The 24006-nt window shown below is 42.8% G+C and overlaps 1 protein-coding gene across 8 annotated transcripts in view; it reads right to left on the reverse strand.

Annotated features, from left to right (window-relative positions):
- Nucleotides 1-386: 386 nt before the first annotated feature.
- The window catches only part of SEMA6A (semaphorin 6A), a 119011-nt gene continuing 95391 nt past the window's right edge, over nucleotides 387-24006 (reverse strand). For 5 of the 8 annotated variants that reach the window (XM_063319626.1, XM_063319625.1, XM_063319623.1 and 2 more), the window contains one exon: nucleotides 388-4500. In XM_063319626.1, coding sequence (XP_063175696.1) covers nucleotides 3311-4500 — 1190 coding nt within the window. In that variant the 3' untranslated portion in view covers nucleotides 388-3310. Of the gene's footprint in view, nucleotides 4501-24006 lie in introns of all 8 variants that reach the window. The other 3 variants (XM_063319621.1, XM_063319620.1, XM_063319622.1) reach the window with 1 other exon arrangement.

Raw genomic sequence — 24006 nt, forward strand, 5'->3', positions numbered from 1 at the left:
AAAGAAAACACAGGCTCCTCTGTTTTTAATATGTAAAGCCTGGAGATGAAGTTACATCTGTATGATGATCTATTTTGGTGGACCGCGCCTGCTTAAATCCCAGCCTTGATCTTTTAAACTATCAAGTCTGCCATAAATATTTGATGATGAACAAGCTCATAAAAAGAAAATGCAGAATATGAATAGAGGGAGAGCAAATGTGTGATTCAATTTTTAATTACCATCACCTTACTCTAGAGTGAAGTTCATCTTCTGTGAGAGACAGAAAGTGACAAATTTCTTTCTCACCATAACCTGATTTAAACGATCAGCATTGCATTTATATGTATTTTTAAAGGAAAAGGATAAATCGCCATAGAAACAAAAGAACTGGAGCACAAGAAATAAGGTAGAACAGTCTGGTTTTATTACCATATGTGATCAAGAGCTTTTATTTCACCTTGTCGCCTCCTTCTTTCTTTTCCTTTCCTGTTTTTTTTTTTTTTTTTTTTTTTTTTTACAACATACATTAAGTTGTGAATCAGATGTTAGGGGCATGTGGAAATGAAGGGAAACTGGTGACATCACAATACTTTACAACTTTACAACAAATGAGAGTCTGAATTTGTTGCATCTACCAGTGTATAGCAAGGGTGGAAAGCAAAGGCACACATAGGTTCATGAACCCCTCGAAACAAAGGGTGGAAGGGAACCAGGAGTGGGAAAGGACGAAAACAGAAGACCCACGGAGTACAAAATGCATGTTTCAAGGTCAACCTGGTAACTGGTGTGGCGTACATCGCGAAGGCAGATCGCTGCACAGGCTGTTGCCGTGATTATTCGTCTCTATGTTTTTGGGAGAACACTTTGTGGGGCTGTATCAGTGGGAGCTGCGTGTTTGGTGCTTCAGGGATTTGGAGCTTAGTGAAAAGGTGGCGAGTTGGTTCTTTCCAAAAAAAAAAAAAAAAAGACCCTGCTACCTACTGTTTTCAAAGGGTTTTCTGTTTGTTTTTATTAAAACAACAACATTGCTTTGGATACAGAACTATCTACTCCAGTCTGCATAGTTCACTAAGGGTGAACAAAACTGTCATAAAAGAAGCCATGATGAAATGAAAGAACATGCAAGCACCCTTGTTACACACTTTGGTCTAGACCATCCAGACTTTATATATACCATCTATAAGCTAATGGACTTAAAATCTGTCTTTTCAATCATCCAGAAACAAAACCAAAACCCTGAAAAACAAATGGAAGTATAAAATTTTAAAAAAACAAATTGAAACAGAAACCACCTTACTCAAACATACTGTTCAGTAGATATATATATATATATAAAAAGCTTAGAAGCGATCCCCATCATTTTTCTACAGTATGTTGACACAGTTATTGTAACAGATTAAAAACACATCTACGTTTTTGCATAAACTGAAAGACTGGAAAGGAACTTACACACCTGCGCGCACACACACACACGCACACACTTGTGCACGCGCACACTCCCACGCTAGCTACATGCACAGTCACACAAAAGAAACAAAGGAAAAACAAAAAAAAATTTAAAAAAAAATTACATTTTTTTCCCCAAAGAAGTACATGCAGCATCCTGGAGCAGCAGGTAGCTACAGCAGGAGCCCGCCTGCCTGTCCTAGCTCCGTGTGCCCTGCGTGTTGCGGGACATGCAGCCGGGCTTTCTGCGGGGCTTGGCCCCTCTCGCCTGCACCCGTCCGCAGCCCAGGGACACACCAGCCCCGTGGACAAGGGTCTTGGTCACTTCCCCGCCACCTGGTGAGAACAATCCCCGCGCTGATGTGTGGTAAAGGGGGAGAAGGAGGCGGGGGGGAAGGCAGAACCCCCAGCGTGGTGCCTTGGGATCGTTGACGCTTGTAGGTGGTTTTGAGAGAGGACTTGGCACAGCTAGAAAGTCAAATTGAAGCGGAAGGTATGGTGCTAGCCTAACTTCTTGAGAGACACAGGGTTACGACAATAACCACCATGTTCTTTCAATGTCTTTACTCCAGTTCTTGAAAGGGCTTGGAGGAGGAAGGATCAATAAATATTTGCATTACTCAAAGGGGAAAAAGAAAAAGGTTTTACATACTACAGCTCACAAGTATACACAACTGAGGGTGTAAGGCACAAATTTACATGTGGAAGAAAACAGGCTATTCACAGATATATTCCCACGAAAAACCCGTGTGATAAGACCATAATTTATGCATGGTAACAGCCGGCATATTAACTAGTTCACACTGTTTGAGGATTTTGTTTGCCGTCTCACATGCAAGGTGAAATGAGATGGCACATCACAAGCTGGTGCCTTCACAGAAAGTATTAGCTACTGACAAAGCCATGTTGATAGCGATGGTGCACAAATGTGCAGCTTTTAAGAGTTTCTCTTGCAGTTACGTTAGAAGTTATGAACTTGCGGTATTTGTTTGCTGCTGTCTTAGGTCAGAGGCCCAGCCAACTAATTAGCTGAGAGACTTAAATAGATATCCCCTTTTTTTTCAGCTAATCAGGCAGTCCAGGCACAAAGTTCAGAATTCCAGCTCCAACTTATCTAACTCAGTGAATTCATTGGAAAAATAAAAGAGTTTTAATTACTCCAGTTAATGGGTTTCACGTTAAATAGGTATAACTCTCAAGGTACTTCTGAAGAGCTGCTCACAGGATGATATGCAGAAGTCATTTCCTTAGGAAAAACAAAAGTTGAACAATAAATAAGAGGAGTTACTTGCATTAAGAGTCACGTGTTATTCATTAAAAGAGAAGTGTAGCAGAAATCTATGACATAGGTTGCCCAACATGGCATTTAGCTGCTGTAACCAAATGGCTGTAACACTGATGGGCATCATTTCACAGTACCTGCACATAGTAAACTTCTGCCATTGTTAAGTCAGAGTTAGCTTTATCAATGGATTTTTTTTTGTCTTTTTTAAAGTTTGTTTGTTTTTGTAATTATTTGTTTTGCTTTTTCAGAGCACTCTTTTCCCAGTTCAGGAATGCGCTGTGCAGCTGGGGGGTAGGGTGAAATGTCACAGTCATCTTTCACCTGTGTGCTTTTGGCTCAACGTTTGTGATGGAGGGTTAGTCATTTGAGCAAAGAACTGGCAGGTTGTGGGGGCGAGTCCTGCAATTGCAAACCTTCAACCATGGGTCATATGGCTCGGGTTTAAAAAAATATTCCACTTTTCCCAGAGAGCAGAAATCCAACACATCTTCAGCTTGCAACAACCATCTTCTCAGAGGAGCGAGTGATAACAGTTGCAGAACACTGGCTTTCAAGGGCAACCTCTGCTTAATTGCTGTCCTCCCCCCCCCACTCTGATTATGTACACGCATCATTGGGCTTCATGGATGTGGACAGCGGAGCAAAGGAAGGTTTGGGAGGTACATCTGGCTTTAGCGAGGGCGTGCGTTTCAACCCCGACCTTGTCAGCGAGTTGTAGGCGCTGAGACTCGGCTGCCGAGATACAGTCACAGCCTGTGCTTGAGCCGCGTGGACTTGTATCGAGTCCACTCGCTGTGGGGCTGGCGGCGGGTTATCGCCCCGGCCGAAGCTCTGATTGCGGGAGAGGTGGGATGAGTTAGAGGAGTTAGTGTTGTTCCTTTTGAGGGTCGACGTCTGGTGACTTCTTGTGAGCGAGTTTGTAGGGTAGCTTCTCTTGTAGTCCACGTTATAAGCGGAAGAGTGCATCTCCAGCCGCTTGCTCAGGCCACTCTGTGACAGTGAGGCGCTCGGCGGCCCGAGGGAAGCTTCCCGCTGGGGTACTTTTGGTGGCATGCTCTCGAGATTTTCCACCAGGTTAACCCCATGGCTGGGGCTTTTGCTACTGAGATGGTCCTTGATAGTTTTGTATTCAAGGGTGGCATTCTGGTCCTCCACAGACATCTGAGCCCCATCGCTCATTTTTGGCTGGTCAACGTACTCGTGCTGGTAGCCTTGCTGGGCTATGGGCAGGACCACAACACTGGGAATGTGGCTAGGAGAAGCCCTGAGCGGCAGGTCGGTTGGGATCACGGGCGAGGCCATTGGGGGGATCTCTTTTGTGCAGGCATTGATGAGGTTCTGGTTTCTCTCCCATTCTCTGCTGCCACGGCTGGGTTTTCTCTTCTGTTGCAGGGTCGGGGTGGACTCAGGGGTTGGCAGTGCGGCCAGGTCCAGATGGTGCTGGTCAGCTTTGATTAGCATCTTGGCAGTGCTGCCCGGGGTAGCCAACTTGCCATTGTGCATCAGGGGTGTGAGGATAGCTTCAGGCTTTGGCTCCTTAGACTGAGCGTCCCCAAAGAGGCCACTGAGCTTCGTAACGCTGCTCATGGAGCCGCGGCGGGAGTGGGTCAGCTCCTTCTCCTTCCTCTGCGAAACAGCCACATCTCTGCGGCGATGGTCGCAGATGCAGTACACTATGATTCCCGAAAAGATGGCCCCCATGACAAAAGCAAGAATAACAGCAATGGCCAACAGGGTGACCGGCACCAGCTGATCGTGACCCTTCAGGTAACTCTCACGAATCACTCCTGCAATAAACAGCATACAGTGGTTAAACAAACTAAGAATGGGGAAAAGCCACTTATCATTAACTACTTTGTTCAAAGCATGCCCTGGGAGGTTGATTTGAGTTTTGCAAGGTGATTTTTCATCAGCTCGCCCAAATTTGGAGGCATACTGTACCTGCCAGCTACATCTTGCATGTGCAGCCTTGGGCTATTAGTACAGCTTTCAGATCTGGAGTTGAAGACTACAAAGTTCAGGAAAGGAGAGAGAATTTACTTGCAGGGCAAGTGCCATCAGTTTGAAATCCTGGCCCTGGGCAAGTCACACTGACTTCAGCAGGTCAGAGCTATTATTTCTCCTCCTCTGACACAGTGTTCATTCCTCCCTCGTTCCATCCGACCCCTTCTCAGCTAATACGTTCTTGCTTTTACTACGGTAAACCATTCACATTGAAAAACCTTTAAAAGGAAGAGAGGAGACAGAAGCTCTGCAAATACCAGAGAAGTGCATCCCACATTGTTTAAGGTTTCTTTCTCTGCTCATCATTCCGTTGTCTTTGTCATGTGTTTTAAAAGTCAGCGTCACATGCCTGAGCTTCAGGAGGATGCTTAAATAACTATGAAAGATAGAGCACAGTGTTGAAATCTATTCAGCCTGCTACATGACTGTCCTTCCTATTTTAATTTTAAAAGCTCCCTCTTGTTCTGAACACATGAACAGGTCGACCTCTGTGCTGAAGCCTATGCTTTCTCAGCTGAAAGCCCTGACTCTGAAGGCCTCATCTTGTGGTCCTGTGCTGTGGTCAGAGATCATTGTCAAATCTTACTTGGCTTTCCAAGCGCCTGTTGTCAGAGAAGGCATCTTTGGCAGAGTGCGTGTCCTCCATCTGAAGTCCCCTAATTCAGCATTAATCAATACCCTGAATTTCTGAAGAAAGTCGTTTCTTCTGACATAATTGGGCATTAAGCCAGCAGCACTAATGAAAGACAAGCACAGACCCTGTAGTTTGCTTTTTTTCATTTCTGGTTTTGTTCTTAGTGCTTAACAAGGAGCAGCCACAGCCTGACAAGGAGCTGAAGGAACATCTCTCCCACCTCTTTCTCCAGAGAGGGTCCAAGTGCCAGGGCACTAAAAGTTCCACATACTCTAAGGAAATGTAATCCTTGTCCTTATTACAAGAGAGACAGAAAGACAGAAAATGTACCTCCAAGGCTCTCCTGAGACTTCGTGAAGATACAGAATTTTCATGTTGTAAATCAACTCCTTCTAAAAGAATGTCTTTTCATGTATTTGACAGACAGGGTATTAGCGGCCCAGAATTAGAATTAAATGCAAAATATTCCTCAGCAAACTATGTTAAAAGAGCATTGAAAAGTTGCCACTATCTCACAGAAGCCTTTCATATGTATTATGGCTAGGTATAGTATTGCTTCTATGGCATATATTTTTCTGTCCCCATTTAATTGCAGCATTGGGGTGGACAAAGGATATTTGCTTACAAGGTAGGAACTTTACATTTAAAAGCAAACCAGCCCTTGAAATCATAAGCTCCTGTGTATGACATCACAGCTGGTTGCCATGGAAATTATTGTGCTCTAACAAATAGAGGATTATGATTTCATGAGGAGAATAAATAGCAAGAGTGGATGATTGCTTAAGAAAATAAGATCCTGCATTCATATAAATGTCTTAATAGTAAAAAAGTAAGGGGAGGAAAGTAAATCTCAGAAAACAATATAGAATTAGAAACACTTTTCAAAGTAAGTGCTTCTAAGAGAACCCTCTTTTAAAGTCCAGCAGCTTTTTTAAGAGGCAGATTTTTCTATTCTTTGTCAGCGGTGGTTAACAAGTTGCAGTAGAACCTAGCCCTGTAATTTAAGTCCACATAGAAAATCTCTGTATATAGACCAGCAGCACAGTATAGTGGTTACGGCCCAATCAGCAGTAACTATATTCACTGCAAGGGTGCTGGTCTTCTGTGGACCTTACACATGCTGATATTCACATGCTAGACTCCGCAGCATTTTGAGACCAAATATATTTACACTTGTAAAACTGTCTGTGGTCATTAACTGAAGAATCAGAAATGAAGAATCTTAGATGGGTGGGAAGGCTTGTCAGGGAAGTTTTAAGTCTTATCCAGAAATGAATTGCTGGGTGTGAAGTTAAGGAAAGCTTCAACTTAAAAAGCCTAATTTCATGGATTCCCTCCATGCACAAACTTCTCAGAGATATGTCCCTTTGAGCACCTAAGTCCCATGGTTTTTGCATGAAAAAGACTCAAAATCCTTGGTCAGTGCCCACCTAAGGGTGTAAGAACATACAGTCAAAGCCAACATAGGTTCATGAAAGGAAAGTCATGCCTCACTAACCACCCTTTTATTTTATCCAGATTCAGGGACAAGAGGCTGGAGTGCAGCCCTGCAGAAAGGGATCTGGCAGTTTTGGTTGATGGTAAGCTCAAGAGGAGTCAACAATGTGCCCTGGTGGCCAAAAGGGCCAACTGTACAAAAATATTACAATGTGTCCAAAGGAAGGCAACAAAGATGGTGAAAAGACTACAGAGCATGACTGATGAGGAGCGGCTGAGGATACTCAGTTTGTTTAGCTTAGAGGAGACCTCACTGCTGTCTAAATCTTCCTCATGGTGGGGAGTGGAGAGGGAAGTGCTGATCTCTCTTTCAGGTGTCCGGTGACAGGATAAGAGGGAATGGCTTAAAGCTCGCATCCACGCCTGATATTTCCTGCTGGCTAAGTGAAGTTGTTCTCCACCCTCAGCCTTCCGCTTTAGGCTAAGTCCTGTTCTGCGAATGACAGCCTTAAGCACAAACCTGCATCACTGCATACAAACACAACATGAAGTTTTCAGTTTTATATTACTAACGGATATTGAATCATTACAACTCACGTTACAAAACTGCCACACAATTCAGACTGAGTGAACATGTGCGTTCAAGAAAGGGGTAGCTGAAATGATGTTGCTCACGCTGCAGGTGTTTTATCAGCACAAATTTATGAGGGTCATAAACCAGCCTGATTCCAGCTAGTTCCTCTTGAGCTCAAACCTCACTGATGCTTATTATGTTTTCTATACTAGAGTTACAGAATATTTAACATTAGTGCTTTTGCTCTAGGCAGGTGGAGCTTCTCTGGACACAATGTCAGGTTAATGATATAATTTATTTTTTATCATGCATCATATCCATGTGTCTTTAGTTATGCAAGCAATCCCAACAACTTTAACTTAAATGAAATAAGATGGGCAAGATTTGACCCTGCATTAATGTTTATGGAATGGATACAATTAAATAATGACAAAGTATGAGGAATGTTCATCATCCTACTGTCATAACCACTGTGGGGGAAAATCTAATATGAAATATGCTGATAATTGCAGTCATTGTCAATCAAAATCTCAAGCCCCAAGCATCAGTACTAACTGCCTTCCAGACTGGGATGAATAAGCAAGTGTGTGATCCCGACTATGTCCCCAAAACAAGTCAGTTTGAAAGCAAGCAGATAGGACAGTGTTTGTGCCACTTTACAGACTGCATTGTGTGTGCTTTTACCTGTCCTGCAGTTCTTAAAGAACAACACATTCCCCAAGGCTCAGTCCAGCATCGTTCATGAGCACTCATTATTCAAAGAATTAAAATACATGGAGAAAATAATCAGAAAAATGTAGGGCCTAGATTTTTGAAAGTAAAGTAAAGTATCTGTACACCCAGCTTTGAGGAAATATCTGCTATTGAAAAGTCTTATAGCTATATATTATCTGACATTCTTCTAAGACATTATATACTGGAAAACTGACTGGGCTGTCTGCATAAAATGCTATGGATGGAACCAGACTGCAAAATACAATTGCTACAATTATCACTATATTATTTTTAACTTATATTTAATAATAAAACAATCATTCTAAATTAAATACTTTTACTTCTAAAATATTATGCCTAGCACTTCCCTGTGTGCAATATGTTCTCTCCAAATGTAAAAATACATTGCTTATTTCATTTTATGTGGCCTGAACTGCTCATCCATACTCTTGACTGTTTTCTGCAGTACACAGAGACATACTGCCATGGATAAAACCCATCTATTCTTAGCAAAGGGATATTGTTGAGAGAATTACCTCTATTAATATTATACTTGGGAGAGGTCTGGTGGTAAAAATAGTAGTAAAACTGAAAAAGCTTCCAAGGCAGAGACAAGGTAAAATATTTGCACCTTCAAGCATCAGACCTTACATGCCACAAACATGCTGACACTTATCTGTCTCCTTGAAGCCTTCCAGTTAAGTCAAATCCTTCCTTGCAAATCACAGCTGGTCTTATGACTTCAGGGTCTTCCCACATGTGATGTACTATTATTTCTGGCTACTGAAAGAGTCAGGCTAGTCACCTGATTCTCGTAGACAACCTGATCCTTCTTCCCCCACTAACTTTCTGTAATTTCATCCCATGTCCTTTTGTCTGCATCTCCTAACATCACCGTTCATTTTCCCAGTCAGTATGCCCTGTACTGTAACAGTCTGGAATATGCAAAATCACCTCTTCATACTCATCTAATGAGAGAGAAGACCTGATATGGTATTCTATTATCCTGCTATACATAATTCATTCTTTCTTCCAGCAGAGCTTGTAGGTAAGGTATACAATGTTGGCTGGCTGGTTGGTTAAGAGGACATTACGAAAAGTATTTCCAAACCTTCCAAGTGTTTCAATTCTGAAATGAGCTAGTGCTTGGATAAATCACATGAGTACAGTATTGATCTAGCTTGTTCACTAAAGGTAGGTGCAGGAAGGGGGTGAGGATTCTTCTTTTCATCAATGAAAAAACGTATTAAACGGTCGTACTCAAGGACTGTACCCCTGTATCTGCTAAAAACCAAGTTAAAAAGCAAGATGTGCACAGTGCTGAAAGTAGTATTGTATGAAAATGCTGATGCAGCTATTCTAGGCATGTTCTGCTCCTTCTAATTCTAACAGGAAAGAACTTCTGAGGGCAGAAATGTAATTAGAATGAAATAATCAGAAAGGAATAGAGTTCATCGTTCTAAAGAATACAAGGCATGAGCATAACTGAATAAGAATAATGAATATCACTACAACAAACTTCAATAAAGGAGGACAGATAAGGAAAGACACGAAGACTGAAGCATTTACTCATTTTCCTGCTTCATTTTTCAGCAAAAATCCCCACTCTGATCTGTGATCAGAAATGTAACAAAGTCAGGGAGTAAGTGTTGACCAGAACAGGGAAGAGAGGTAGAAGTATTTAGATAATGTAGAAGTTTTCAAGTTCCCTAAAGGAATTTGTCCCCAACTGCTTAAGAGCTATCCAAAGCAATTTCTAGACACTGTGCAGGATCTTGGAGAACACTGGAGGAAGTATGAGCGTCAAGAGCTCTGGAAAAGGACAAGCATATTATCTGCCTTTGAGATGAGCCAAAGGGACAGACCTGTCAGTCCAATTTTTAGAATAGGAATGACACTACAATAAGTGGTTAAACAATCAATTTTATGAACCTCCAACAGAAGATAAAGTAACTATTAAAAAAAAAAAAGCCAAAGCAAATTTGCCAGGATTAAATTACATTAAACCAGACAAACTTCCTTTTTTGACAGGATAAATGGCTTACTTTTTATGGGGAAACATTAAGTACGATACCCTTTGACTCCTGTAAAGTCTTTGACTTATTTTCTCAGAAGGAAATGAAAGTGAGCTAAAACCTGCTGAACAGCAGCAGTTGAAAAGTATTGATCAAAGGTCTACCTGGAAAGGGATCTGAAGTAAGGTGTCTGTCTCAGGAGAACAGCAATTAACAGGCATCTGCAGAAAGGAAACCTCAACTCCAGAGGCACAGCAAAAGATGTGTCCTTTTAGCATATACAGTATAGAAAGAAACATCCCATGATAAAGCCTAAATTTCTTTGCCTCATCTGTGATCAGGGGCAGGGATGACAGAACATCAAGACGAGCCCCACAGTCACACTCCTCTAATTCTAAATTCTGGCCTACGCTTCAGCAGTGACCACAAACTGAAATTCCAGTTTATAATCCTCACAACTGCTTGATGAATGAAAACAAAGAACAAACTGCTTCCTAGTTTGAATAGCTTAACGTGAGGCTGTTTTAGTGATACAACAGTCTGGACTGCTGCCTTCTTTCGCAACCAGGCTGAAGTCATTGAGAATAACAAGGGCAGGGCAGAGAGCAATACCTGGTCCCCTAACCTGTCACCAAAGATAGCACCTTTCAGTTCGAGCACTACAGTTAGCTGTGGCGTGGACACAAAGACGCTTCTGTCCCAGAAACGATGTGTGGCTTTGAGAGGTGCACCCCGGACCACAGGCCACGTGCACCGAGAACGCTCCGTGATCACCTCTGCAGGGAGGTACCATTGTCCCGCGTCCCAAAGTCGCCTGCAACAGATGGTAAAGTCATAACCCAAAATGGTGGCACACACAAAACTGAAACACAGAGGTGGGAAATGAAGAATGATGTTTTGGCAGGAAAGTGAGGGAATAACTATCAGGGAATAAGGTAATATTTATGCCTAGACCACACATTAAGAGCACACAGGGAGTGAGTGTCATTGCTGTCTTAACTTCGCCTCTCTAATGGGAATAAGCCCACTTCCATCTCCAACACCTACAAAATCACTTGAGGCTTTCCACAGAACAAGTCATTGTTCCAGAAACGCACAATGATTTCTTTACTGTTGCTATTTAAGGGGAAAACCTTGCAGTTAATTTCATTCTTCCCTGCAAGCTTCTCTGTCTGATGTACGTCTCCCTCTGCTTAGACTTGCAAGAAACGCTGGTATAGACTCATTATGAATGGAGGTTTTTATGAGCTTCAGAATATCTTTTTTAAATACCACCGAATAGGTTTTCAACATGTGTCTCCAGGTGTTAGAACTGTGTTTACAGGCAGTCTCATGCTGCTAAAAGACTATTTCAGCCTGGAAAATCCCTGCAGGTATTAACAAGCATTCTTCCTCCCTTTTAACCAGCAATAGGAATTTAAAAAAAAAAAAATCAGATGAATTTAGACTGGACATCCTGATTTAAAGCAACAGCAAATCCAGGAATGACCAGAGTCTATCAATGCTTTCTGAGATCTTATCTCATCATTTTTCTTGAAGGAATAATTCCAAGGTTTGACATGAACCAACCACATTATAATCCCAATGATTTGATGTTTGCGACTTTATTGGACCTGCTTTGTTGAAAACAGTAAGTACATTTTTCCTTCATCTTCCTTCTGGCTGCAAGGACTTGTTCTGCTGACTAAGTGCAATTCTACCCAATATTCATTCTTCTGGACTCTCAGTGTCACCAGCTAGAATAAACCAGCTCAAACGTTCATAGTTAAAGCTGCTGGCAAATGCTTTTTTTGGTGTTTTTTTTTTTTTCCCTTCCCTCGCAGTAAAGCTGTACTGTTGATTTGTAAAGGTCTCCAACTGTAAGTTTTGCATGACTGTGCTGAGAAGGCGATCCATCTCCCCCCCGATTCTGACCCATGGCTCTCAAAACCCAGCTGCCCAAGCTAGCAGCCTGAGATATCCAGCGAACAAAAGAGATGAAGAGATGAATGAGTTTGGTAAAGAAAAAACTTCATCTACAAGTGGCTTGGGGATTATTAGAGGCATGAGGAGAAATCTTACTTCATAACTATGAAAAGAAAATTGATATATAACATGCCTGAAGTAACACGTAACAAAACCTTGAAAAGGACCTAAACAATCAGATCAGCCATAGTGGCCTCTGTCAGGGTTTTTTGGCCCTTAATCGGTTTTATTTCAGAAGCAATCCCTCCAGTACACGTTTATCTACTGATCTCTAAGGGTGGTTTTATTTCTCCTTTCAACTGGTCCAAATTGTATCACTTCTCTCTACTTTTGATGAATGACTGTCAACTCTCTACAGAAAAAAGATGGTTGTAATTTACTAAAAGAAAGGAAATCAACAGGTGGCTTTGCTCTCAACGGGAAGATGGAGAACTTTCATTCTTGTATTTTTTTAAGCTAGATAAATTAAGCAAGAAAGGTGAGAGAAACAACTCCACCATGTCCATATGAGATCACCTGTGAGTCCTGAAATAACATTTTCAGAACCAATTTCAATTATCTGTTTTTAGTTCGATCATGAACCTGCAATCCAATTACTTTTCTGCGTGCCACAGTGGCCACACAAAACCAATACCATGGCCACACTTGTGAATTTTGAGAAATTAGAAACAAGCAGTTCTTTTTTGAAAGGGTTCGTTACAGATGGGAATTACAAGATCTGAACCAGCACATTAATGCTCAGACAACTCCCACCCCAACTGAAACAAAGGGGAAGCAGACCTGAAAAAGACTGGAGTAGCAAGCTCTTAGAGCTTTTTTAATTGTGTTACTTCTATGCAGAATCTCTGTAAATAAAGCAGTTTATTAAGTTTGCAAGTATGGGAGAAGGTTTGAGGTACGCAGCCTCCTGGATCTGTAATATAACGATGAAAGTCATTGCAGTCCTGAAGCCAGCTCAATTTTATTTGTCCCAGCGGCTAGGCTCAAGGACAGCTCTTGCACCAGAAAGTGCCTGACAACCTTTCTCCCACTGGCAGGTGGTATGCAGTGGCTGATCATTTTGAACTTTCCTGATTTCAGTACTTTCCTGATTTCAGTACTTTCCTTCACCTCTCACCCTTTCCCAGTGAGCAATGATAATTTTAGATGCCTCTGTGTGAGAGTGAATAAGCAGACATAGCAGGTCCTTTAGAAAAGTAAAACACAGGCATTCACAGTAGTTAAAACAAGATGTATGAAATCCAAATGTCAAGGAAAATTAATTCTTTTGTAGCATGTCTCGGCAGAGGCAAACTTTATGCTGCTTTGCATCTTAAAACACAAGTTTCCTTTAAAGTCTGCTGCATTTCCTCTAATGACGTAAAAAAAGCTCAGCGCACATTCTGGGACCTTTCTACTATGCCTGGGATGAGCTTAAACATATCCAGATGCTCTTTATTAGTTTACTTCAGGGGATCTTTCACAGCTGGGTTAAACCAGATTTACATATGTTTGGCTGAATATGCATGATTTCAGGGCTCCAGAGAAGTTGTTGTAGCCTGCAAAGTGAATCTCTCATCTTCACAGTTCCCATTCCACTGCATGGAGCTCCTCTGATGGCGCAGAACAAATGCTGAGTTTTTGTTGGTTTGGTTTTCTTTTTCCTTTATTTTTTTTTCCCCCTGCTGTGGGCATTATGTATTCTGGGCAGCCCAGTGCCTTTCTGGAAGCAGTTTTTATGAACAGTGTCAAGGAAAGAGAAGCTGTCACTGAGAAATTCTGTGGCTTTTCCTCTCCTTTTTTACAGCCTGTTTTGAACTATGGCCTTTCTGTACAACAGGGAAAAGTGAATTTTACTGAATGTCAACATAAGCAGCTCTGCTTAGCAGGCTGAAGCTCAAAGCAGCCTTATGGAAGAACTGGGGTTAAATTTCAAACACTGCATACGACCGAAAAGCAAAAACCGTTTCCTCATCAGCTCTGATCTTCTTTGAAAACACAAAAATGGAAATGCTAGTTTTGAGCCACCAGTGTGACCGAACACATTACAGCTGAACTAACAAAGGAGCCATCTATCGAACATCCAAAACATTTGGATAATAAGACTATAACCCATACATCCTATTCTATGAGGTCCCTGGAAATTATTATTAAGCTGTTGAACAACTATGTGACCAAGCCAATGATGTTTACTCATGCACACAGACTGTATTTCTTACGGAGAGTCCTTCTGCCCACAGCTGGATTGCTGGTGCACGTTAGCAACATGGCTGGACCCCACCTTAAGTCTGCTTTTACACAGAGGAAGGATGAAACATCTGTCATTAAAACGCCAGCACTGTATATTTTCTAATGGAATGCAAACACTGTGGATTAACTCTTCTTTTCTCCTACACTCATGAACACTGCAGGTGTAGTGAAAAGACCTGGACTTATGAATTAAAACATGCCTCCAGTGATCAGTAAAAGACAGGACTGCTTCTTCTAGAAATATTTGCAGCGATGGGGCTGTAGGCAAAAAATAGCTTATATATGTCTGATGTTAGGTTTATCATTTCCCTCCATATTGCAGTCCCACAGCCTCATCTGCCTTTGAATATATTAAGCGACTGAGGAATTGCGATGAGTTAGAAACACTGCCCATAACAGTCAGTAAAACTAATTTTACTGCTAGGTTTTTTTCTGTATCTCACGACTCTTCCCACATAAATACCAGAAGCCTTCTTTCCTCTCAGTCACATTCACTCAAATCCGTAGTACCTCCAGTAAAGCAAGCAGAGTTACTCTGGCCACATCCTGAGGTAAAACACAGCATTTCTCTGACGGACTCCTCCTGGTGCTGCTATCATCGCTCTCTCACTTACTTCATTTTCTGTCTCCAGTGGTGGCTTCCTTCATGCATTTTTCTCTCTGTCAAATTAATAGTTCTCTGCATTTTTTGACCTAATTTTTTTTTATCATCTCCCCACTTCGCAGGCACTGCTTCTACACTTTGATGCCCTAACCTCATTGATGTTTCCTGTCTGTGCGTTTTTTAATGTGCGCAGTGATGACTCGGGCCAGTCTGCCTCCCTGGATGAGATGAACCTGTAGCTTCATCTCAGAGGACATATCTTAGCAAGCAGGTACCTGACCCAGCTCCAAGAAGGCTGCCCTGGGGTCGGCAGCAATCCAGCCACAGTAGAGCATGCAGACCAGCGACTCCTCTAACACACATCTAAGGCCCATACAGACACCCTCTCGACTGTCCAGCAGCAGGCCAGACAGATGTACCTGTATATTTGCTTTATCACGCATCTCACCAGCAGCGGTGTTTCTGCAATACAACTACTCCCCCAGCTTTCCACTCAGTTCTGGTACTGGATCAAATCTCTGTTTTCTGCATTTACGGTAGTGTATGTCCAGCTTCTGCTCATGCTCTTCCTTTAAGGCAGTATTTTCCACTGCCGCAGGCAAACCAGGCAGCTTGCACAGCGAGTTAATCAACATGAAGGTAGGTGCTATAACAAGGTACATGACTGGCTTTTCTCATACCTGTAGACTAGTTCTCAAGATATGCTTACTGGTCTACAGATACACAAATTCCATGTGAGAGGTTAAAGCCTCATTTTTTCCCTAGCATTGGGACCCTAACAAATTTTATCACAATCTTTTTTCTCTCAGTATTAATATATTAAATAATAATTAAATAAATATATTTATTCTGTTTCCTCCTTTCTAAATACAGTGTAGGTGAGACCAAACCTTTCGTGGAAGCACAGCTGACGTTATCAAGTTATCTTGCCACGAGCAAGTAGAGATAAACTGTATTGTCTTTCCAGGTCTCAATGCTGGGTATATGAAAGTACCCACTGATTTGATATTAGTAATTCAGTTCAATGAGTGAGAACTGTACACTGAGATATACAAATCCCCCTGGGTAAAGAAAATTAATTGGATTGGTTGTACTGGATGAGTGCCTCAGGGCATTGCCTGTAGCTTAGTTGTGTTTAGACAAAAAGCATATAAAGTGTTGTAGGACTGTAAGACCTCTTTAAGACACTGAATAGAGACTAGTGTTTTGTAGAGATAAAGCCGAATGCTATCTGCAAAAAAAAAAAAAAAAAAAAAAAGAAAGAGCAGTGCTCTTTATGTTCTTTATTATGGACCGTGATTGCCCAAACCTCTGGGCAGGCTCTGTGGTGAATGCAAGAGCTCCAGTGGGGAGAGTGGGAAGAAGAGGGAACAGAGGGCACCCCTCCTCCGAGAGCCTCTGATTGGGATGCATTCAGCAATGAGTACACACGGAGAATTGTTGAACTGTTTGATGGGAGCTACAAGCTGGCAGCCGGAATTAAATTCCTCCAGCGCTGACCACAGGCTCAAAGAAACTACCGACGGCCTTTTCTACACCACATGGCAAGACCACTTCTGTTGGCTTCTTTACAAACAAGCAGTGCTCAGGATTTACCCAGCGTTATGGCTTCTGTCTTGCTCACCCTGCTTGCTTCCAAACAGAACTCAGTATCGTTTTCTGATTTAAAGGATAAGGAAACACCTGGAAAATAGGTGCTTCTCAAAAGACTTTTGGAATTATTTTAATGAAGGCTTCAGTGTGCTGCTGCTCAGGAGGTGTTTCTGTGCATGCTTAAATTCCCTGTCTGCACTGGTACTGTTTATTTAGTAATGGCAGATCTTTCAGGCTCTCCAAAAACCCCCCTCTGTTTCTTTCTACAAGAACATGATAGTGAATAACAGTAGCTTTGTAGGGCTTTAAAAATGTGCCTGCTTCCTGCCCCCTCCTTTTTTTTTAACAGCTGTTCTTTTATTTTCTATCACAATTGTGGGTAAGATGGGATGGAGCATGAACAAGATGGCATATTATTGACAGCATGCAGCTGGTGTTATTTTCCAATTAAAAAAATCCTTGTTGGGCATATGAAAGAACTGTCTAGTTTATGCCCAGTTGTGACAATGCTATCAAGCTGTACCTTCATCTGACATTTTATTTCACAGAAGATAGCAGTCTTTTTTTTTTGCTGGTGGGAGAACTACAGTTTAATATCCAGGGCTAACCACTTTGTAGACGTGGGAGGCTGGAACTGGTCTGGAGGCTATCTGCTGGGACTCACTATTTCAGCGTATTACAGGTATTCTTTGCGGCCAACACAAAGTTGGTGATGAATGTGCTGTTAGCTATTTCCAAATGTTTGCTGTATTGTACAGCTGTGCCAGAAATGCCTCTTAATGCTTCCTGAGCAACCTCTCTATAAACTGCCCTAAGCTCTTCTAATGCCGATGGAGCTGTTAAAATCTACTTCAGCAGGGACTGTGATTTATTCCGACCTGTTGGGGCAGGGAGGGCTGTCAGACTATCAGCTGGTGGTTAAACTGCTTACCAGTCAAAGCACCAATGCTCAATGTACACGGAGTTGTCTGTGTATTTAGTTGCCTAATTGTGACAAGTCTTTTCTGGGTATGAGGGACTGAGATTTTTCAAAAATTTACAGCTTGGCCAATGAAGATCTTTTTTTCCTCATGGGGATGTCAGGATGCACATTTTTGATATAACAGTAAATTTGCACTATCTGCTTCAAAACTTCTCAATAAAATGCCCGTAAGACTCTTTTTTTTGTAACATGAGAATAACAACATATTTTTCCCTATCCTCCTTTTCAGCTACTGGCACGGAAAATCTTAGAACACATGATTAAAATCTAGCAAAAGTCATAGCAACAGTAATTGGATACCAGAGATGATAGTGTCTCACTAAGTGACTATTAAAGAGCTCGAAGTAACACCTGCTGAAACACCTGACTAAACTAAGGATATTCATAGGAACGACGACTTTCCAAATGTGACAACATTTGTTAATCGGTATTGAATGTTCAATAAAATTAACATGGCACAATCTAAATTATGCCCTTTCCAAGTTTTTCTTTTTTTAATTAACTGCATGCTGTTAATCAGTAAGCACCAGCCCATCCTGACATAAAGAATTAAGCTTGCCTTTTATACAATCTTAGGAAAAAAACTAAGAATAAAAGGAAAAGAATCAGTCAGGATCCTTCCTATGTACTGAAAGTGATGTTGATACCATTCACTAGAAGGCTATCTATATAAGAAGAACCTAGGTAACGTTTTGTACAGAGGCATGTAATTAAACAGTTCACAGTCCACAGATCATATTAAAAGTGCCCTGAACCAGGACTGTCAACGTTTAGGTTGTTGTAAAATTACTACAGGACAACTTACTTATTGATTAATAGAATTATTGAAACTAGGCATATCCTATATGAGAAAAATGAATTATTCAAATATCTTTAACAGCATATTGACATTTGAATTGTACACTGGCATTAACTCAACACCAAAAGGTGCTTTAACTGTCTTTCAGCTACTAGATTTTCTGCTCCCAAATCCCTTCAAATTTCAAAGCCGTTTCAGGAATCTCTTATCTAAAGGGTTAGGTTGCCCTCCCAATTCAGCATCTTTGTATGGCACAATGTCCCCCTATACTCAATATAAATGCCACAAAAACGAAACGGGGTGTTACTTAACATCCTGTCCATCAATTATGCCTTGTTATTTCCAGAGAGAGCAGCGGCCCCGTGGGGCCAGCATACCCTACAGAGAATTCCCAGCTCCTGATAAATATGTCAGTGCTGCAAGGGTCAAACAAGAGCACGGGGCAGTCTGTGTTCCTCCACTGAGCTGTCCTCACCGGGTGACCGTGGATGAATGCAGCTGGGGATCTACTCCACCACACAATAGCTCTAATACCCTGAACCCTGAGCAGCTGCCTTGACAAATTAGACGTGGCCTCTTTTATTGAAAAAGCAGATCAAGGTCCTGGGGCAATGACAGTTTTCCCCTGTTTTAGTAAGACAAGCTTCTACTGCTCATTGCAGCCTGGAAATGGATAGCCTGACTTTAAATCTACGCAGGCGGACAATTACAGGCCAAGGATACCTGCTGTTTCCTGCAGCTACATTTGACAGTTACAGAATCACAGAATCTTAGTGGTTGGAAGGGACCTCTGAGATCGAGTCCAACCACATAAAAAAAAAAAACCAAAACACAAAAAGTACCCACCTACTAAACTCCACACCCACAACCCCACACACAACACCCCACCACAAACCAATAATCTTGGGCACTAGAGCATGCCCTGAAGAGCCATGTCTACACGTTTCTTAAATACCTCCAGGGATGGTGACTCCACCACCTCCCTGGGCAGGCTGTTTCAGTGCCTGACCACTCTTTCAGTAAAGTAATTCTTCCTAATATCTAATCTAAATCTCCCTTGCCGCAGCTTCATACCATTTCCTCTGGTCCTGTCGTTATTCCCTTGGGAGAAGAGGCCAGCCCCTGCCTCTCTACAGTTTCCTTTCAGGTGGTTGTAGAGGGCAATGAGGTCTCCCCTCAGCCTCCTCTTCTCCAAACTAAACATGCCCAGTTCCCTCAGCCTCTCCTCATAGGACTTGTTCTCCAGACCCCTCACCAGCTTGGTGGCTCTCCTCTGGACATGCTCCAGCACTTCAATGTCTTTCCTGTAGTGAGGGGCCCAGAGCTGAACACAGTACTCGAGGTGAGGCCTCACCAGTGCCGAGTACAGAGGCACGATGACTTCCCTACTCCTGCTGGCCACGCTATTCCTGATACAAGCCAGGATGCTATTGGCCTTCTTGGCCACCTGGGCACACTGCTGGCTCATGTTAAGCCGGCTGTCCACTAACACTCCCAGGTCCTTTTCAGCTGGGCAGCTTTCCAGCCACGCAGCCCCGAGCCTGTAGCGTTGCCCGGGGTTGTTGTGACCAAAATGCAGGACCCGGCACTTGGCCTTATTAAACCTCATCCCATTGGCCTTGGCCCATTGATCCAACCTGTCTAGATCCCTCTGTAAAGCCTTCCGACCCTCAAGCAGATCAACACTCCCACCTAGTTTGGTGTCATCTGCAAACTTACTGAGGGTGCATTCAATCCCCTTGACTAGATCATCAATAAAGATATTGAACAAGACTGGCCCCAAAACTGAGCCCTGAGGGACACCACTGATGACTGGCTGCCAACCAGATTTTGCTCCATTAATCACAACTCGCTGGGCACGGCCATCCAGCCAGTTTTTAACCCAGCGGAGGGTACACTTGTCTATGCCATGATTCTCCAGTTTCTCCAGGAGAATGCCGTGGGGGACGGTGTCGAAGGCCTTACCAAAGTCCAGGTAGACAACGTTCACAGCCTTCCCCTCATCGAGAAAGCGGGTCACATGGTCATAGAAAGAGATCAAGTTGGTCAGGCAGGACCTCCCTTTCATAAACCCATGCTGGCTGGCCCTGATCCCTTGGCTGCCCTGCACTTGCCTTGAGAGCTCACTCAGGATGATCCTCTCCATGATTTTTCCTGGTACCGAGGTCAGGCTGACAGGCCTGTAGTTTCCGGGATCCTCCTTCTGGCCCTTCTTGTAGATGGGCGTCACATTGTCCACCCTCCAGTCATCTGGTACCTCTCCTGTTGACCAGGATTGTTGATAAATGATGGAGAGAGGCTTGGTGAGCTCTCCTGCCAGCTCCCTGAGAACCTTTGGGTGAATCCCATCTGGCCCCATAGACTTATGCGTGTCCAGGTGCATAAGCAAATCATTAACTACTTCCTCCTGGATTACAGGGGAGTTGTTCTGTTCTCCATTCTTATCTTCCAGCCCAAGAAGCTGAACACCCTGGGGATAGCTGGTCTGACTATTGAAGACAGAGGCAAAGAAGGCATTAAGTATCTCAGCCTTCTCCTCGTCCTTGGTTGCAAGGTTTCCCCCCGCATCCAGTAAGGGATGGACATTCTCTGTCACTCTCTTTTTGTTGATGTATTTATAGAAACTTTTTTTGTTGTCCCTTATATTAATTGCCAGGTTGAGTTCCAGCTGGCCTTTTGCCTTCCTGATTTTTTCTCTGTATGACCTAACACGATCTCTGTACTCCTCCTGAGTTGCCTGTCCCCTCTTCCAAAGGTGGTAAACCTTCCTTTTTTCCTTAAGTCCCATCAAGAGCTCTTTGTTCATCCAGGCCGGCCATTTTCCCCGCCCTTTAATTTTGCACCTCATGGGGACAGCCTGCCCCTGGGCCTTTAGGATTTCCCTCTTGAAGAGCGTCCAGCTTTCCTGGGCTCCTTTGTCTCTCAGGACTACCTCCCACGGGACTCTCCCAACCAGGGTTCTGAACAGGCTAAAGTCTGCGCACCGGAAGTCCAAGATGGAGGTTTTGTTAACCCCCTTCCTTACCTCACTATGGACGGAAAACTTAACCATTTCATGGTCACTAAGCTCAAGACGGCCTCCGACCTCCACGTCCCCCACTAGCCCTTCTTTGTTTGTGAACAGTAGGTCTAGCAAGGCACCTCTCCTGGTAGGCTCACCTACCATTTGTGTCAGGAAGTTATCCTCCATACACTCGAGGAACCTCCTAGCCTGCCTGCTCTCTGCTGTGTTATATTTCCAGCAGACGTCTGGTAAGTTGAAGTCCCCAACTAGAACAAGGGCTGGCGTTTGCGAGACTGCAGCCAGCCGCTTATAGAATACCTCATCAACCTGCTCATCCTGGTTGGGTGGTCTATAGCAGACTCCCAGCACAAAATCACCTTTGTTAGCCTTCCCTTTCACCCTTACCCATAAACACTCGACTTCTTCATCACTGGAGTCTATCTCTATAGAGTCAAACAACTCCCTAATGTACAGAGCCACACACACCCCCCGCCCCGCCCTTCCTTGCCTATTCCTTCTGAAGAGCTTATAGCCACTCATTGCAGCATTCCAGTCATGACCATCATCCCACCACGTTTCTGTGATGGCGACTATGTCGTAGTTGTCCTGCCGCACAATGGCTTCAAGCTCATCCTGTTTGTTGCCCATGCTACGTGCATTAGCGTAGATGCACTTGACCTGGGCTACTGATTTCACCCCCATCTTTGGCCCTTGACACTCAGGTTCATTACCAGTGGGCCTGGTTTTATCCCCTTAATCCCCAGTTGATGAGCTCTTGGTTTTATCCCCAGCTGATGAGCTCTATTTTAAACTTCACCCTTTTATTTGTAGGATATGGTAATCTGGGGACAGAAAAGCTCTGTTGATAATTTTCATAACCATGGGTTGCACGTTGACACAAGATCTTCTATTACCAATGACGTCTTTTTTTGGCTACTAAATAGCAAATGGCCCTTGGTTCTAATCTTGGTTCTAATCTTGCTACTCACGCTTCCTCTTCTGCTAGTTAAGTCTGGAATCTGTACTGTTAGTGAAACGTACAAACATTTCGATTTCTGAAAATTTTAAGTTCATGCCAGTGTGGAAGTGCAGGCATTTCTTTAGGTGTGGCACAGCCAGTTCGTGTGTGTTGGAATATAACCCTTCCGTTATTTTGATTCCCTCATCCTTGCCTATCTTTCGCAGCTCCTCTCCTTGCACTTTCAGAAGGTTACTATAGAAAATCTGTGACTAAATGATCTGGGGCTTTTCATGCAAGGTTTGAAATGAAGATTTAGTCACAGAGAAGACACACTAAATCACTGCCCTGTATTCAATTACAATCCCCATTTTTTATTAAAATTGTCTTAAAGATTTGGCCCTGGCCAGAGGCTTAATTTCTGTCATCTTTTCTGCATACCTTTTCTCCTTTCTGTCTCTTTGCTCTTGTTCTCGTAGAAACTTACAAAAACATAATGAAAACAAGTCTGAAGAAAGTCTGTTGTCAGAAACATCCTTCCAGCATTTGTCTTGCATCAATCTTATATACCATTTCCATTTTATTAATTAGCATCTAGTTTTCTACTCCCACTGTTTGAACTTGAGGATGCAATCGGAGATGACTAGCTGTCTCTAGCCCTGGGAGCAGAGAGCTTGTACATGCAAGACAGACCAGAGGAAGGATCAGTGTCATTCCTCTGGACAAGCTTGGTGTGTTCCCTTAATCCTGACTGCACAGCCCTCTGGTGCATGTCACAGGCTACCAGAGACTCCAGCGTGGCAAGGTCGTCAATCTCCTGGCATGTTTGCAAGTTATTAGCCTGGTCTGGTGACACAGGTATATTTGGCCATTAAAAACTCTGGTGAGAAATTTGGTCCCATTGAACCACTAACAATGGCTTTCTGGTATTTATCTGACACAGAGCTAAAATAGTGCTCCACAGCAGGTATGCCGTGATTAGTCTCTGAGACATTCAGCTTCTGGATAAGTTGCTCATAAGAGGCATTCTAGACATACATAGGGTTGGTTGGTTGTTTGTGAAAAAAAAAAAAGATGTTTTTAGTATTTTGCCCAAGTAGCTAGTATACGTGACAAACATTAGTAAGTCCCCCCTCTAGAAACAGGGATGTTTGCAGTAAACTGATGCTAATTAATCTCAAAACATTTTAGAAAAAAAATATCTATAGGGCTTTGTCTAGCATAGACTCATCCAACCAACCTCTGTTTAAATCCTAATGGGAAAAGTAAGTAGGTTTTAATCTAGATGTGGATCTATAAAAGTTTAAACTAAGTCCCGTGTCGTCTTGTGTAGGTGAAATCCCTTTGTGAAGCACTACAGCTCTGAGTAACCACACCTCTCACTTCAAATCTCAGCCAAATGCTACAGAATCATAGACAGAATCAGGGCAACTTCCCTACTCCCTTTCTCACAGCACTCTTTTACTAGACTGCGGGGGAAAAAGACTTAAAAGTATAGTAAGCAAAGAATCTGGTCTGATTAGATCTTCATTGTTTCCTCAGCACTTGAAACTGTTAGTGAACTGTAAAGTACTTGCAATCTGCTTTATGTTTGTGCGTACAATGGTTTGAGACGAGGAAAGAATAGCAATGTTTGTGTAGCTTCCTCCCAGGCACACATGCTTTGAGTTAATAGCTCTTCCCGAGCCCCATCCAGGCAGAACCGACTATGGTGCAACTCCTTCTCCCATTAGCCTAACAATTTTTTTTTTAGTCAGTTCCTTCTGACAACGCCAGGACAA

This window comes from Chroicocephalus ridibundus, chromosome Z (assembly GCF_963924245.1).
Source record: "Chroicocephalus ridibundus chromosome Z, bChrRid1.1, whole genome shotgun sequence".
NCBI lineage: Eukaryota > Metazoa > Chordata > Aves > Charadriiformes > Laridae > Chroicocephalus > Chroicocephalus ridibundus.